At 42.8% G+C, this 15,422-nt stretch overlaps 1 protein-coding gene across 1 annotated transcript in view; it reads right to left on the bottom strand.

Annotated features, from left to right (window-relative positions):
- Positions 1-642: 642 nt before the first annotated feature.
- Positions 643-15,422, bottom strand: part of RAMP3 (receptor activity modifying protein 3) — a gene marked incomplete at its 5' end in the record, with an annotated part of 70,978 nt that continues 56,198 nt past the window's right edge. The window contains one exon of the mRNA XM_081867414.1: positions 643-2,727. Coding sequence (XP_081723540.1) covers positions 2,472-2,727 — 256 coding nt within the window. The remainder of the gene's footprint in view (positions 2,728-15,422) is intronic.

Raw genomic sequence — 15,422 nt, 5'->3', positions numbered from 1 at the left:
AGGGGCGGGGAGGGACGATTTTCTATAGATAGAGAGATAGCAAGATTCAAAGAATCTAAGTTGCTAAAACTAAGGAAGACTGGGGAAATAAAGCAACAACAGAATGAGATCAAAAATTGAAATATCATCTGAAGAAGCAGGAGAGGCAGGAGAAACATACTGCTGAGTCAGACAGGAGAAAAAACTGAGGAAGTGTCTGCCTCCCACAAGTCTTTGTGCCTGCCTGAGGTCATGTGAGAGGAAATACCCAATCCACTGTTCCCAGCATTCCATGAAATAAATTATATATGTTCCTATTTTTTGCTGATCTTGTGAAAGCAGAAGCTTTGATTCTGAGTTGGTTGTTGGATACAAAACCATTAAAATAAATATCATCTTATAGATGATCTTATAGATTTGATCAGATTTTCTGTCTCGGTTTCTCTGCCCTTATACAAAAAGATGTGCAAAAAATTGCTGGAATTACATTTTACATTAGCAAGCCTTTCTGAACAGAACAGGCCAAGCTGCAACACATAATGAATTTTATACAAATACAGCAGTAACACAAAGAACATTTTCATGCTAACATATGACAGACATGCATCTCATATATATCATGAGCAACAGATGGAAACTAGATAACAGTCAACAGACAAATAGTAAGCAGTTCTAGCTTTATTTGTGTGAGGATTGAAAACAAAACTGTTTATGACTGGAAAATGTTAGCTCTCAAAATGGAATATTTAGCTTGTAGGGCACGTAAAATGTGGCAAATCTGAGACTCAAAGTTGTTATATATATATTTGTCATTTCATATTGACATCCAGTTTCCCACATAGTATGTTTGTTGATGGAAGTTTGCTTCCCATCCTGTATGTGCAAATCTGTCTGGAAAGTTCCTTTCCAAAAGCAAGACACATAAAGGATATCCCAGTTTACAAATTCTGAAAGGCACATATACTACTAACATAGTGGCTGTATTTTATTTATTTTTCCTAGAATTGTCTATTTAAAGCATATTACAAGCACAAAAGACCCAAAGTTCTACAAAGGTAGAAATGGTCCTAAAATTAACAAGAAAAATGGTAATTAAAAGAGAGGAGCCACTTTTAACAAATTCATAGTCAGCCAAGATTCTCTCATTCTTCTTCCAGCTACGTAAAAAAGAAACCTGCATCTTTCCAAAAGTTCATTCTGTACACTCCAGCTCCCGATGCCATCCTTTAAGGCAGAAGTACTGTACAGAAGCCCCTGACGGGGCGGGTGGGTGTGGCGGACTCCCTGATCCTGCATGGGGTAACTGCCCCTGAAGGAGCAGGCGCACAGCCTGGGAGTCATTTTAGACTCACAGGTGTCCATGGAGGTGCAGGTCAAATCTGTGTCCAGGGCGGCTGTCTACTAGCTCCATCTGGTAAGCAGGCTGACCCTCCCTACCTGTGGACAGTCTTGCCAGAATGGTGCATGCTCTAATTATCTCTCGCTTGGACTTGAATGCGCTCTACATGGGGTTCCCTTTGAAGGTGACCTGAAAACTACAACTAATCCAGAATGCAGTAGCTAGACTGTGGACTGGGAGTGGCCAAGTGCTGACCTTTAAAGCCCTAAAACGGCCTCGGCCCACTATACCCGAAAAAGCGTCTCCACCCCCCTTGTTCAACCCGAGGTCCAGCTCCGAGGGTCTTCTGGCGGTGCCCTCACTGTGAGAAGCGAAGTTACAGGGAACCAGGCAGAGGGCCTTCTCAGTGGTGGCACCCACCCTGTGGAATGCCCTCCCACCAGATGCCAAGGAAATAAACAACTATCTGACTTTTAGAAGACACCTGAAGGCAGCGCTGTTTAGGAAAGCTTTTAATACTTGATGAATTATTGTATTTTTAAATATTTTGCTGGAAGCCGCCCAGAGTCGCTGGGGAAACCCAGCCAGATGGGTGGAATATTATTATTATTATTATTATTATTATTATTATTATTATTATTATTAGCTGCTCCTTTTCACGTTTATGTGTTTTGGAAAACAGAAGAGTGATGAAATAAGGTTCTTCAGCAACACTCATGTTAACGGTTCTTTGGTCACGGAGGGCTGTAAAAATTTATGCTTCAAAGCCTTAAATACAGTATTTGCTTTTAAATTCCAAAACAAACCCTGTTGTAAATACAATTTATTTATTTTTTTACATACTGAACAAAGACCCAACGTTCCATTATAAGTAGCAGGTTCTAATTATATTTTCAGTTCTTTCCATATGGCTTCCATTACAGAAATATGATTGTCAGCCATTTTGTTCATTGTCAAAACAATTTCTGTACTGCTGGAGAAGTACCAGTAATGGCTGCAGATAGTAGGCATGTGTGGCTGCATAAATATTTCTTTTATTGCTTGACACAGCTTAGAACTCTGTAAATATGTATAAATTATTATTATTTTGCCATCAGTCATTCTAAAAACAAAGCTAAAATAAAAATAATAAAGAATGGTGATGAAGGTTTAGCTACACTAAAATATCATTTCTCTTACTGCACCATACCACTAGCCCAATCATGGCAATTGTCAAGAGAACTGGAATGAAAATCAGGGTAATCAAAATTTTATCTGGTGGATCTTCCCAATGCACTTTTTTTGAAGTACAGTTTGAAAAGAATTGTTTATGGATTCCAGTGATGAAGCCCTCAGCAATGGGGTTAGGCCAAAAGCACTTTGCTGTTGCAGCCTTGTCTTCTGTACATAGGGTAAAGTTGTTGTAATACCTGAAGAGAAAAGAACATGACAATAAGTTTGACGAATACATACAAAAATCTCTTCTGACAATTCTTTCCCTTCTTTCACTCCAGTCTAACAGATTCTTGACAAGGGATCTCTTTCTTTCCAGCAATTTTCTTGCCACAGAAGTGCAGCAACAATTTGGAGCTGGACAAATATTATCTATGCTGGGAGGACTCCACACCCAGCTCTGTCCTTGAATTATGCTAATCTCTGTTACACTTCCATGTGGATATGCCACCTTTGGGTTGCCACCTTTGGTCAGGCAAAATAAGGGATAGGTGGGAGAAAACTGGGGAGCTAAAAATTTACCTCGTGCAGAAATGACTTCAAAGCAATCCATTGCAATGATCAAATGGAAGCTATCTCAGCAACTGAAAACGTTCTAACAACAAGGAAATGCTCCCACAAAAAGAGGACATCGTGGGGCAGCGGGCAGGCTTCTGCTGGGGGGGGGCAGAACCTCAATTAATTATTTTTAATGCTTTTCAATATTTTTGATAGTGAGCAAGCCTTGGATTATTCACATGTGTTGTATCATTTGGCAGAGACACCTATGCAACTACAGCATGAGGACATGACTTGCTGAAAAAATAATAACTGTAGGCCTATGATACCCTGCCACAGTATAAAGAGAAAATAAATAGTATATGCAGATATATGTTGGAAACTTGCAAACTATATATATAGTAGAAAATGCTGAAAGACATCCAGAATAATTCAGGAAAACAAAAAATGAATGCTTTTCAACACAAGCTATGGTAGAATTCTATGTTGAACTGTGTGAAGAGTTTTTGTCAGTGGTGCTGACAAGAAAGCTGAGTCTGGAGGCCATGAATCTTCCAAAGGAGATGGCAAAATATGAGAATGTAGTGAAAGAGGAACAGAGTAGGAACCAACTATCTATCACCCACATCTAATCTAAAACATATTTAAACATAGGCAGCTGGAGGAAATGGATGAGAAGGTTGAGTGGCTGAGTTGTTATAGGGAAATATTTTGGACTGGTATTGTGATTTGTATCCTCAACACGTGGCTTCCATGCCAGCTGGGGTGATACAAACATGGGAAAGGGTTTCTTATGTTTCTATCCCCACCTGGATGGTGAATAATAAATGGGTGCAACTTGTCTAACTTCCCAACCAGATTCAAAATCTGAGGCTGCACAGGTTTTGTCCTTTCACAAAAGAGGACACTTCTGCCTAGCAGCGGCTCAGAAGAGAGATTTGGAAGAGATCAGAGTCTCCCCTTGCAACTGTTTCCTCCCCAGCAGCTGGTTGGCAAGACTGCTGACTCTCAGAGACCTGCCTGCTCCGTGGACTCTCTAGGGTGGGCAGGCGGGGGTAGCACCCCCATCCCCACCCATACTATGGGAATAACAATACAGTGGTACCTCGGTTTACGAACTTAATCTGTTCCGGAAGTCCGTTCTTAAACTGAAACCGTTCTTAAACCGAGGCGCGCTTTCCCTAATGAGGCCTCCCGGTGCTGGTGCCCTTCCAGCGTTCGGATTCTGTTCTTAGACTGAGGCAAAGTTCACAAACACTACTTCCGGTTTTGCGGAGTTCATAAACCAAATCGTTCTTAAACAGGACTGTTCTTAAACCGAGGTACCACTGTGTTGAACAAGGTTAAAGGCCCCAAATACTTTAAACCTTTTCAGTTATTCTTGGATGCATTGGTCTGAAAATAAAATTGTTCAGATTATTTAGAGGTTTTAAGAATTACACATCAATTTTAAAATAATTAATCCAGATATGTGAGTCTGTAGAAGGCACAATTGTTTTGCCTCTCTCCAGGTCAAATATCATGAAAGGCACCCTGTATTTTATGCAACTTTTAGATAAATGATTGCTCAGCCTAATTACCGTACATACAAAATTAATTTAAAGGATAGATGATTCATGTTTGGGGGTGGTGTGGTATTTCAATTATCCCACACACAGAAATCACTGTGGGAAGAAAAAGAACTCTGGTCATCTCCACCCCTGCTTCCTGCTTCTTCACAGAGGGACATGAGTAGGAGCTGCCCTGTGAGCAAGAAAAGGCAATGGCAGTGAGACAAATGATCATCATAGTCACTTTCTTACAAGGGCTATTTGAAGATCACATGCAATTTAATTATTTGTTCTTTAGCCTTCTTGGTTGAAGAGCAGAATGAAAATTAGTAAAGAAGTAAATAAAAAGTTTCTCACAAATCAAATGCAAGACTGTTGCTTCCCTGGGATCCTCATGAGTATGTCTTGTGCATCTCATTATGTTACACTGAGCCAAAGAAAGTGGTCTCTCATTTTCCCAAACCACTCAATTTCTACAGTACAGTTCTTCAAAACAGTTTACACATTCCCAGCTCCATGCATTATTATAAATACTATTAAAACAACAAATTTGTACATTAGGAGGGGCTTTACCATTGAGTGAATGCTCCTCTAATCAACCCCACCCCCAGCTCTTTTGGGGAGCTGATGATCCAGCACTCAAACACATTGTGCATAGCAATTGTAGGTATCACAATCTGGAAAGGCTCAGCTCCTCCACATCTTAAGTGAGGATCCTCTTGTATTATACAGCTGCATTTGAAATTATTCCAACCCCATTGCAAATCAGGATTGTTTTCAAACTTTACAGACTTTCAGCTGTTTGCAATGAGAAAATCAAACAAAAGCAATTGAAATAGCTCAACAAATGTTGCAAGTGGTTTCCCCAAATTCAACTAACATTGCAAATTATAATGGTTTCTCCAGTCTCACTATTATTCAACCCCTTCATGGCAAGCATCTTTAGTACTTAGTAGAGCAGCCTTTAGGGACGCAGGTGGCGCTGTGAGTTAAACCACAGAGCCTAGGACTTGCCGATCGGAAGGTCGCGGTTCGAATCCCCATGACGGGGTGAGCTCCCGTTGCTCGGTCCCTGCTTCTGCCAATCTAGCAGTTCGAAAGCACGTCAAAGTGCAAATAGATAAATAGGTACCACTCCGGCGGGAAGGTAAATGGCGTTTCTGTGCGCTGCTCTGGTTCGCCAGAAGCGGCTTAGTCATGCTGGCCACATGACCCGGAAGCTGTACTCCGGCTCCCTTGGCCAATAAAGCGAGATGAGCGCCGCAACCTCAGAGTCGGCCACGACTGGACCTAACGGTCAGGGGTCCCTTTACCTTTAGAGCTGCCTTTTGCTGCTATGACTTGCTGCAAGTGGGATGCACAGCCAGCTTCCAGCAGTGTTCCTGAGGAATCTGAGCCCATTCCTCATGAGCGATGGCCTCCAGATGTTGGTTTGCATGCTGCAACCGCCTTCTTCAAACCCCACCATAGATTTTCTATGGGGTTCAAGTCAGGTAACTGTGATGGCCTTCCTGTAGAGCCTTCCAGGACTTCTTCTGCAACCAAGCCTTGGTGGAATTTGGGATCATTGTCCTGTTGGAAGGTCCAATGACGCCCAAGCTTCAGCTTCCTCACAGACAGCATGACATTTCCTCCTAGGAATCCATCCTGCCTTCCACACGCTTCAAGTTTCCAGTGCCAGAGGATGCAAAGCAGCCCCAGAGCATCACTGAGCCCCCACCATGTTTCACTGTAGGCACAGTTTTCTTTTCAGCATATGCTTCATTCTTCTTATTTCTGACATAGCGCTGTTCCATGGGGCCAAAAAGTTCCAATTTTGTTTCATCGCTTCACAAAACAGAATCCCAGAACTTCTGTGGCTTATTTACAGTGGTACCTCAGTTTATGAACTTAATCCGTTCTGGCAGTCCGTTCTTAAACCAAAGCCATTCTTAAACTGAGGTGCGCTTTCCCTAATGAGGCCTCCCACTGCCAGTGCCCTTCCACCATTTTGGATTCCGTTCTTAGACCGAGGTAAATTTCACAAACCGGTACACTATTTCTGGTTTTGCAGAGTTCATAAACCAAATCGTTCTTAAACAGGACTGTTCTTAAACCAAGGACACAGGTGAGCATTTCAGAGCTGAGTTTTCTTGTGCTTTGGGGTCAATAGTGGTGAACATCTTGGAGTTCTGGCATGGAAATCTTCTGCATTTAGTACACACCTTAGTGTGCTCACTGAAACCTCAGTGCCTGCTGCCACCAAGTCTAGCTGCAGCTCTTTTGCAGTCACCCAAGGATTTTCCCCAGCCTGCCTTCTCAGAATTCTTGTTGCTGCCCCAAATAGCTTACTTTTTCTGCCCTGTCCAAGTAGTGTAACCACTGTTCATTAACTCTGAACTTGCGAACTATGCTTCCAACAATGTCTCTAGGAACATGCAGTGCCTTTGTTATCTTTTTGTATCCTGCTCCTTGTTTGTGAAGGGCGATGATCTCTTACCTTCTTGGACCATTCTCTTGACTTAGCCATATTTCTAACATGCAGCCAAATTTGACACTCTGCAACCCCCTAGCTAGTTCAGGTATTTCAGGGGTTCCAGCTCACCTGGTACAACTGATGAAGTCCTTGATTACTTGCATCAGGTGTGCTTGAGACAACACCTGTTGTATTTGTGTTGTTGTGAGGGTTTCTATTTAGGGGGTTGAATAATACAGTGAGCCTGAAGAAGCCAGTATAAGTTGCATTTTCAGCTGAATTTGGGGAAACCACTTGAAGTGTCCATTGTGTTGAGCTGTTTCAATTGTTTTGTTTGATTTGCTCTAGAGGGGGAATCATGACACATGTCTGATGGCAGAAAACAGCACAAAAGTCTATTTATTAATCTAAGATGTCCATGAGCTTTTGAAAGGGCAGAAAGGCAGCAACTGCTCCTAAAAAATAAAATAAAATGCTATTTCCCCCAGCAATTTAGTAACTTCCATCTTGTTTAATTTTTTATTTTACTTTAAATACCTGGGGGGTGTATCTGGCTTGTTAAAAACCAATTACGTCTTTTGTTTATCAATATAAATTAACATTTGAAGTTAACATAATTTTCTATTAAAATCATTGTTACATCTATGCTAATAGCCTGACCATTACATAGTTTGATCATGACAAACACATAAAATGACACTATTCATCCGCTATGCTTCTAATACCAGCAGTAAAGTCACAGTGCTAAGTAATGTGTACTGGATTTTTAAGAGAGACTCCCAGAGGAGAAATAAAAGCCTTTCTGGAAACATCTTGGGTTTAAGTGCAGTTAAATCATTATTGCTAGCCTGCATTAGCCAAGCGTCATTCATCTCAGTAAAAGTTCTCTCACTGTGGATGAACATCATAATACAGCAGCTAACACAACCCCAACTTCCAAGGAAATGGCAGGCAACTGTATCCAGATTGGAAAAGTTTTCACACATGAGGCTTAAACAAGAGAGTAATTGCAAGACAACTATTCAATATAGAAAGACCAGCTCATCTTCTCTGGACATGAACTTACTATGCATAGAAGGCAGTATCAAAAAGAGATTTACTGAAATGTATTAATCACATCTTTTTTTCTTAAGTAATAGCAGGCATGGGGATGAATTTTCATCAGAACCATAGTTTGTGGGGTGGGGAGGTTTAACATTTTCTTCCCCTGCTGCAATCCTGACAAAAGTTCTGAAGAAAAACTAAGTTCTAACACAGAGCTTTGCTATTCACAGGTGCTAACCAGCTAAAAGTTCTGGAGCACAGTGACTTTTTGCTTTACAATGGAGCTTCCTCACCTCCTCTGCTCCTCTCACAACCCCTAAATGCCAGCAAGGTAAGGGAAGGCTTCGGAGCAACAACAAAATGAGTGAGAGACAGATGTTAGCAGAGAGAGAAAGGCATGTCTCAGAACTTCAAGAATTCTGTAGAATGTTCCAATTCTTTAGAATGATCTAATTTAGCTGTCACAAAAACATGATCTTCTGTTTGTGAAACAACAAGAAGCATGTTGGAATTCTGTAGACCAGCAGAACAGGACTGATCCGCACATCCTTATCCTGCACTGCAACTACTCAATAAAGTTTAATTTAGCAAAATTTACCAAGATTATTTTCTTTTTTTAAGAACCATTCTTTCTCGGCAGGAGGGAAGTCACATGTCCTTTTTGGAGAGAATATTGGAACTTCAAATATAAATGATCTCACCTCATCCCAAATACATTTAGAGCAATGTCATTGAAAGTCAAAAGATTTTTTTTCAACATAATGATAATTATTGTTAGTCTTCATTGTCACAAACACATCTGTTCTATTCATTACTCCTTGCAGACAAACACAGCTGTGAGCAGAAGAAAATTTATAGCAGAAGGAAGAGGTATTTGAAATAGTCTACTGAAGATCCTGTCAACAGAGTTTAGGGTAAACACAGTTTTAAGGATCCTGAACAATGTATTTGAAGACCCAGTGGTGGTATTTTATTGTCACAATACATATGCTTTATTTTCTGGCCCACACCTGCAGTGATTGTAAATATTCTGCTTAAGAGAAAAACATTCTGTTGGAAATCTGTTTGGTTAGGTTTCAATTCTTTATTCTACTCTTCCTGTAGTTAAAACACAATTTACTAGTCACGTTTTACCAAGGACACTTGCAATATTAACAATAGGGCTCTTGTGGAATTGTGGAGCTTAAAAGGGCATATACACTCACAGCAGCTCAAAGCTGACAATATCACTTGGGTTCCACAGCTTTAAGCCAGGAGCAAAACCAGGCTTTATTTCAACGGGCTGACTAAACCAGGTGAGGGTAGCTGATGGGTCTTAAACTCTCACTCACCCTGTGTGTGAAGACAGGCTCCAGCGGATTGAGTAGATGAGACCAAGAGTAGGTCCAATGGTCAAGAAGGCAGTTATTGTGCAAGCTGTGGAGGGAAGTGAGTAGATGGGGCTCATCAACCTGGGAAGGGAGCCCACCAGGGAGAAGTAAACTCTGATCCTAAACCTCCACTGCCTTGTGGGACATATTCGAGAGAAGAGAGAAGTGGCTAAGGAGTAAACCCTACACAAATCCAGAGTGCAATCCTTAAGACCGGGGGTCAGCAAACTTTTTTAGCAGGGGGCCGGTCCACTGTCCCTCAGACCTTGTGGGGGGCTGAGCTATATTTTTTTTTGGGGGGGGGGGATGAACGAATAACCCAGAGATGCATTTTAAATAAAAGGACACATTATACTCATGTAAAAACATGCTGATTCCTGGACCATCTGCGAGCCGGATTTAGAAGGTGATTGGGCCAGATCCAGCCCCCGGGCCTTAGTTTGTCTACCCATGCCTAAGACCTCCTTCCAGCAACTCCTGCAACGAAGCTGGTGCCAAACATCTTCCTCTGCTTTCTGTGGTCACAGGAACAAGGTCAAGAGGGTCTTGTCATCCGGGCAGCCCAGGATCTCCATCCACACTGCCCAGGTTTGTGCCCCAGAGAGGTTACTTCAGTGCTGCTAACATAGCAGTTTGACTTAATCCTCAAATGTGAACTGCATGTGTCCTCCACCCTAGGAATGTATGAAGGTAAAATTTATATTCATTGCTCCACCCACTTTTGCCCCTGGCCTCACCTACCACTGGAATGTGGCCCTTGAAAGTTTGCTCAGAAAGGTATGCAGCTTACAGGTTGCCAAAGGTTCCTCACCTCATCTCGCCTCATCTAGGGCACAGTCCTTTGGGGTCTCAGAAATTCCACCTTTTCTCATGGCTGGAATGGACATGTAACCAAAGTCACATGTAACCAAAGTCACTTCCTTCTCTGGATGCCTCCTTGATTTCATTATTCACCTCAAGGTCACCCTGGGCAAGATCAGCAGGGCAACAGTACATCTCTGGTAGTCAGTTACTCTTAGGGCCTGGCATCACCACCCACAGTTGTTTTGTGGAAGGGTCGGCCTGCCCTGCAGGAATTTCTCACTTATTGGGTTCTGTGCCCAGGGAGCTTTTTTTGTAATTCTTTTAACGTAGTATATTGCAGGAGACCTCAGTATCAGTATACTGATACAGTATACTGCATGGGGTGGTGGTTGATTCACCTAAGATATGTGGCAAAAGGGGGAAGTATGCAGAGCAAGCTTGGCCAGATCCACTCCATTGTTTCCCCCTATCCAGCATACTCACACATGCAGGGCCAAGGTCAGCATTAAGACACTTAAAACCTGCAGTTCAGATGCAAACCTCCACAGTGATGCTGTGCTCCTTGGGAAGAGCAATATGACATATATTTCTCTTTAACAACAAAATAAAATAATTCAAGGCCTTCAACAGAGCTTCAGGACAGATGGTGGGAAACTATAACGGGAAAGGAAATTAGACCCCCACCCTTAATGGCCACTTGGGAGTCAGTGTTATGATGCTTTCTGTGTTAGCACAAAAGCCCTAAACGTGTTCATTCTTTACAATATGCAGAGATTTTGCAGTCAAGCAAATTGTGTTTTGCTCAGATCCTGGCTGGAATAATACAGCTGGAAACCAAAGCAGCAACATGAAAGACACCTGGAATGAATCATCAACCCAAAGTCACAGAACGAACAGCCAAGGAAATGAGAGTCGATGATTAACTAAGAAGAGCTCTCAGATCTTGACATTTGTGACTGCCAACCACAAATGAACATTTGGAGCCCATTTTTCAAGAGACACATTAAAGTTTCATTTTGCTGTGAACTAATCAGGCATGACCCCTGCCAACAGCTCAGTTTATGGAATGATACTGTAGAGAGCTATAAGCAGAAATAAGAGAGAAACCAACTGATCTCCAGCTGTAGAAAAATCCCTAACAGATTGGATAGGTTAATTCATGTTGAACATTTGGTCTGGTGCCAGAGCCAGTTAGATGAAATTGAGTTTTAGACTACCTGCATTCCTCCCGTGTCCTCCATTTTGCTTGCTCACTCACTGGAGATTCTTAGTGCTCCCTCTCTTGTAGAGGTAGAAAAATTCACTTTTGCAGTGACCACGCACCAGGAATAAAGAGGAAATTTACGGTTTATTTCCAAACAGGAAGAATCTCCATGCTCAATGGTTAAACTTAATTTTTGCAGTTAATTTTTGCAGGCCAACAAAATGAGTTCATTGAATGCTCAACTCCTTCATTTCGTAATGGCTGTAAGAACTGACTTAGTTGGTCTTTAAGAACTGACTTAGTTGGTCTTTAAGGTGCTACTGGAAGGAATTTTTTTGTTTTGACTATGGCAGACCAACACGGCTACCTATCTGTAACTGGCTGTAAGCTGTTCATTCGAATCTGTCACAGAATCATAGAATCACAGACTGTGGACTCTCGAGGGAGACCATTCCACTGTCAAACAGCTCTCACTGTCAGAATGCTTTTCCTGAGGTTTAGTTGGAATCTCCTTTCTTATAACTTGAAGCCATTTGTTTGAGTCCTACCCTCCAGAGCAGGAGAAAACAAGCTCATTCCCTCTTCCATGTGACATCTCTTGAAGCTGGCTCTCATAATTCCGGTCAAGTCTCCTCTTTTTCAGACTAAACATACCCAGCACCTTCAACTGTTCCTCATAAGGCTCGGTTTCCAGACCTTTGATCATCCTGGTTGCCCTCCTCTGCACATGTTTCAGCTTGTCAACATTCTTCTTAAATTGTGGTGCCCAGAATTGGACACAGTATTCCAGGTGTGGTCTGACTAAGGCAGAATAGAGCGGCACTATTACTTCCCTTGATCTGGACACTAGACTTCTGTTGATTAAGTCTAAAATAGCATTAGATTTTATTTTATATATATATATATTTTGCTGCTGCATCACACAGTTAACACGTTAAGCTTGTGGTCGACCAAGACCCCTAGATCCTTTTCACATGTACTACTGTCCCCCATCTTATAAAACAGTCAGTTTGTAAGCATTTAGAAAAGGATGCTGTGATTACTAAGACCCAGCATGGGTTTCTTGAAAACAAGTCAAGCCAGGTAAATCTCATTTTTCTTTCTGATACTATTACAAGCTTGGTGGATCAGCGGAAAGCTGTGAACACAGTGTATCTTGACTTCAGTAAGGCTTTTGACAAACTCTCCCATGATACTTTTGTGAGGAAGCTGGTAAAATGTGAGCAAACAAGGTAACTGTGGGGTGGATTTGTAACTGGTTGACTAACCAAACCCAAAGAGTACTCATTAATCCTCCTCATCCTGGAAAAAAGTGACAAGTGGGGTGCCGCAGGGTTCTGTCCTGGGCCCGTTGTTGTTCAACATCTTCATAAACAACTTAGATGAAGGAATTGAGGAGATGCTTATCAAATTTACAGATGACACCAAACTAGGAGGGGTAGCTAATGTTGCAGAAGACAGAATCAGGATTCATACTGGAGAACTGGGCCCAAATTAACAAAATGAAGTTCAATAGGGACAAATGAAAGGTTCTGCACTTAGGCAGGAATAACCAGCTGCACCAGTATAAGATGGAGGACACCTGGCTTGCCAATAGTACATGTGAAAAGGATCTTGGGGTCTTGGTCAACCACAAGCCAGTGGCGGAAGAAGGGGGCGGGGGCGATCCACCCCGGGTGCCATCCTTGAGGGGGGGTGACAAACCCGCACCGACGCCACAGCATGTGGGGAATCGCCCATCCTGATGCCACAGCACGTGGTGGATTATGCTCCCTGCGCAGCTCACCTGCCGCCAATACCGCAATGCGAGGAGGATCTCCCCACCTGCAGTTCGCCCCACTGCTGGTATGTAGTGGCGCTGTGCATGCGCCACCAGGCGGTTTGCCCCTCCCCTGTGGGTGGTTTGTCCCGCCCCTCAACACATCACACCGGGTGCCAAAGAGCCTTCCTTCGCCCCTGCCACAAGCTTCATATGAGTCAACCTTGTGATGCAGCACCAAAAAAAAGCTATTCTGGGTTACATCAACAGAAGCGTTGTGTCCAAAATAAGAGCTGTTCCACAGTGGAACGGTCTCCCTCAGAAGGACTCTCCTTCTTTGGAGATTTTTAAGCAGAGGTTGGGTGACCATGATGTATTAGATGATGTCAGTGTTATTGAGACAGTGATACATAGTGGTGATACAACAGCATTTGCTTCATAAAAAGGTAAAGGGACCCATGACCATTAGGTCCAGTCGTGGCCGACTCTGGGGTTGCAGCGCTCATCTTGCTTTATTGGCCGAGGGAGCCAGCATGACTGGTGAACCAGAGCAGCGCACAGAAACGCCGTTTACCTTCCTGCCGGGGCGGTACCTATTTATCTACTTGCACTTTGAGGTGCTTTCGAACTGCTAGGTTGGCAGGAGCTGGGACCAAGCAACAGGAGCTCACCCCGTTGCGGGGATTCGAACCGCCGACCTTCTGATCGGCAAGCCCTAGGCTCAGTGGTTTAACCCATAGCGCCACCCGCGTCCCATTTGCTTCATAGTATGGCTTATTTCATACAATGAACCTATTCCAGAGAAAGTCAGTTGCACTTCTTTCACTGGTTACATTGGAACTTAATGAGGATTAACTTTGTATGTTCACAGACAGAACATGGGGTTATTTTAAAGTAATACTAAAAAACTTGAACTGCAGTTATGAACTGAAAATTTATGATTTTTTCACATTTTAAAATGACATATGACAAGAACTATTATAAAAAAATCCCAGCAGCATTAAAAATAGGGAGCTACTGGCAACATGAATGCAATGAGTCTATAATGAAAAACTGACTTTTTATCCCCTGTTGTACCTAAACTAACTGCATTTCTTTTTATATCATGAAGTGGTTTTCAAAGACAAAGTTTAAAATGGAAGGTATTGATGGTAATTGATGTCATGCATTTTATTTTATTTTTGTCATTTCTGTCAGGCTTCAAATGTTAGTAGGAAGGGAATGAGTGGGAGAATGCAAAAAAAGGGGAAGAGGAGTTCAGGATGAAACGTACTGAAGTTCTAGGAACTGTGAGGCATCCCTGTGATGTTGTTGCAGTAAGTGCTACACTTTTAATGTGGGGGGGGGGGGAGAGGAGGTGCTGGCACTGCGTACCTTTGAGCATCCCCAGAAAAAAAGCACTGGGCCTCATGCCATGTTCCAGGAGGAGACATTTTGCATCTGTGGAATCCCCCACCAAGAGTTGTAACAGTGGCTTGGGGGGCTGTGGCCCTGGGCACAGAACATGGAGAGGTACGAACCAGGTGCCCCTTGCAGAGATCCCCGTTGTACCCTACCTGGCTCCGGCAGCAAGGGCTGGGTCAATGTGGAGGGTGAAGAACATCCTCACCCAGCTCTCAACGCCCAGCGCCTGCCCAATGTACAAACAATATACAACACAATACAATATACAAACAATATTCAAAAATAGTATTGTCCCACGAGTATTGATTCCCTAGCAGGTGTGCATGAGATCACAGCCTTAGTCCTAACTCAGCAGTCCTGGTTTCAGGATATCGAAGGCTCTTAGACCTGGCACCCTCCAGGAGCCCCCAGAAATCCACTCACAGAGGGGGACATGCAGACTGAGCATTCCCCTAGGCTGAATTTGATCTTCTTGGACACATTCTCCAAAAGGGGATATTTCAGAGCAGTTAGTTTAGGTAGCATGGCCTCAGATGGCCTTGGAAATGCCCAGCTTTGCCACCCTCTGGGGTCGCCTCTATCAGGATTGGGGCCAAAAGTCAGAAGTAAGTTGCCAGTATTCCCTGTTTGGATTAATCACAAATATATCATACCCTCCAACATTTATCCAATGAAAATAGAGACATTCTCTTCTACATCAGGAAGCTTCTCCAGAGTATGATCTTGCCACACACATGTATGTCATATACACATATAAATCTGCCACCTTGAGCAAATTACAACTTCTCAGTCTAACCTACCTCA

The sequence above is a fragment of the Podarcis erhardii genome (assembly GCF_964252035.2).
Source record: "Podarcis erhardii genome assembly, chromosome: 6".
NCBI classification, from domain to species: Eukaryota; Metazoa; Chordata; class Lepidosauria; order Squamata; family Lacertidae; genus Podarcis; species Podarcis erhardii.
This window is presented reverse-complemented; position numbering and strand designations above follow the sequence as displayed.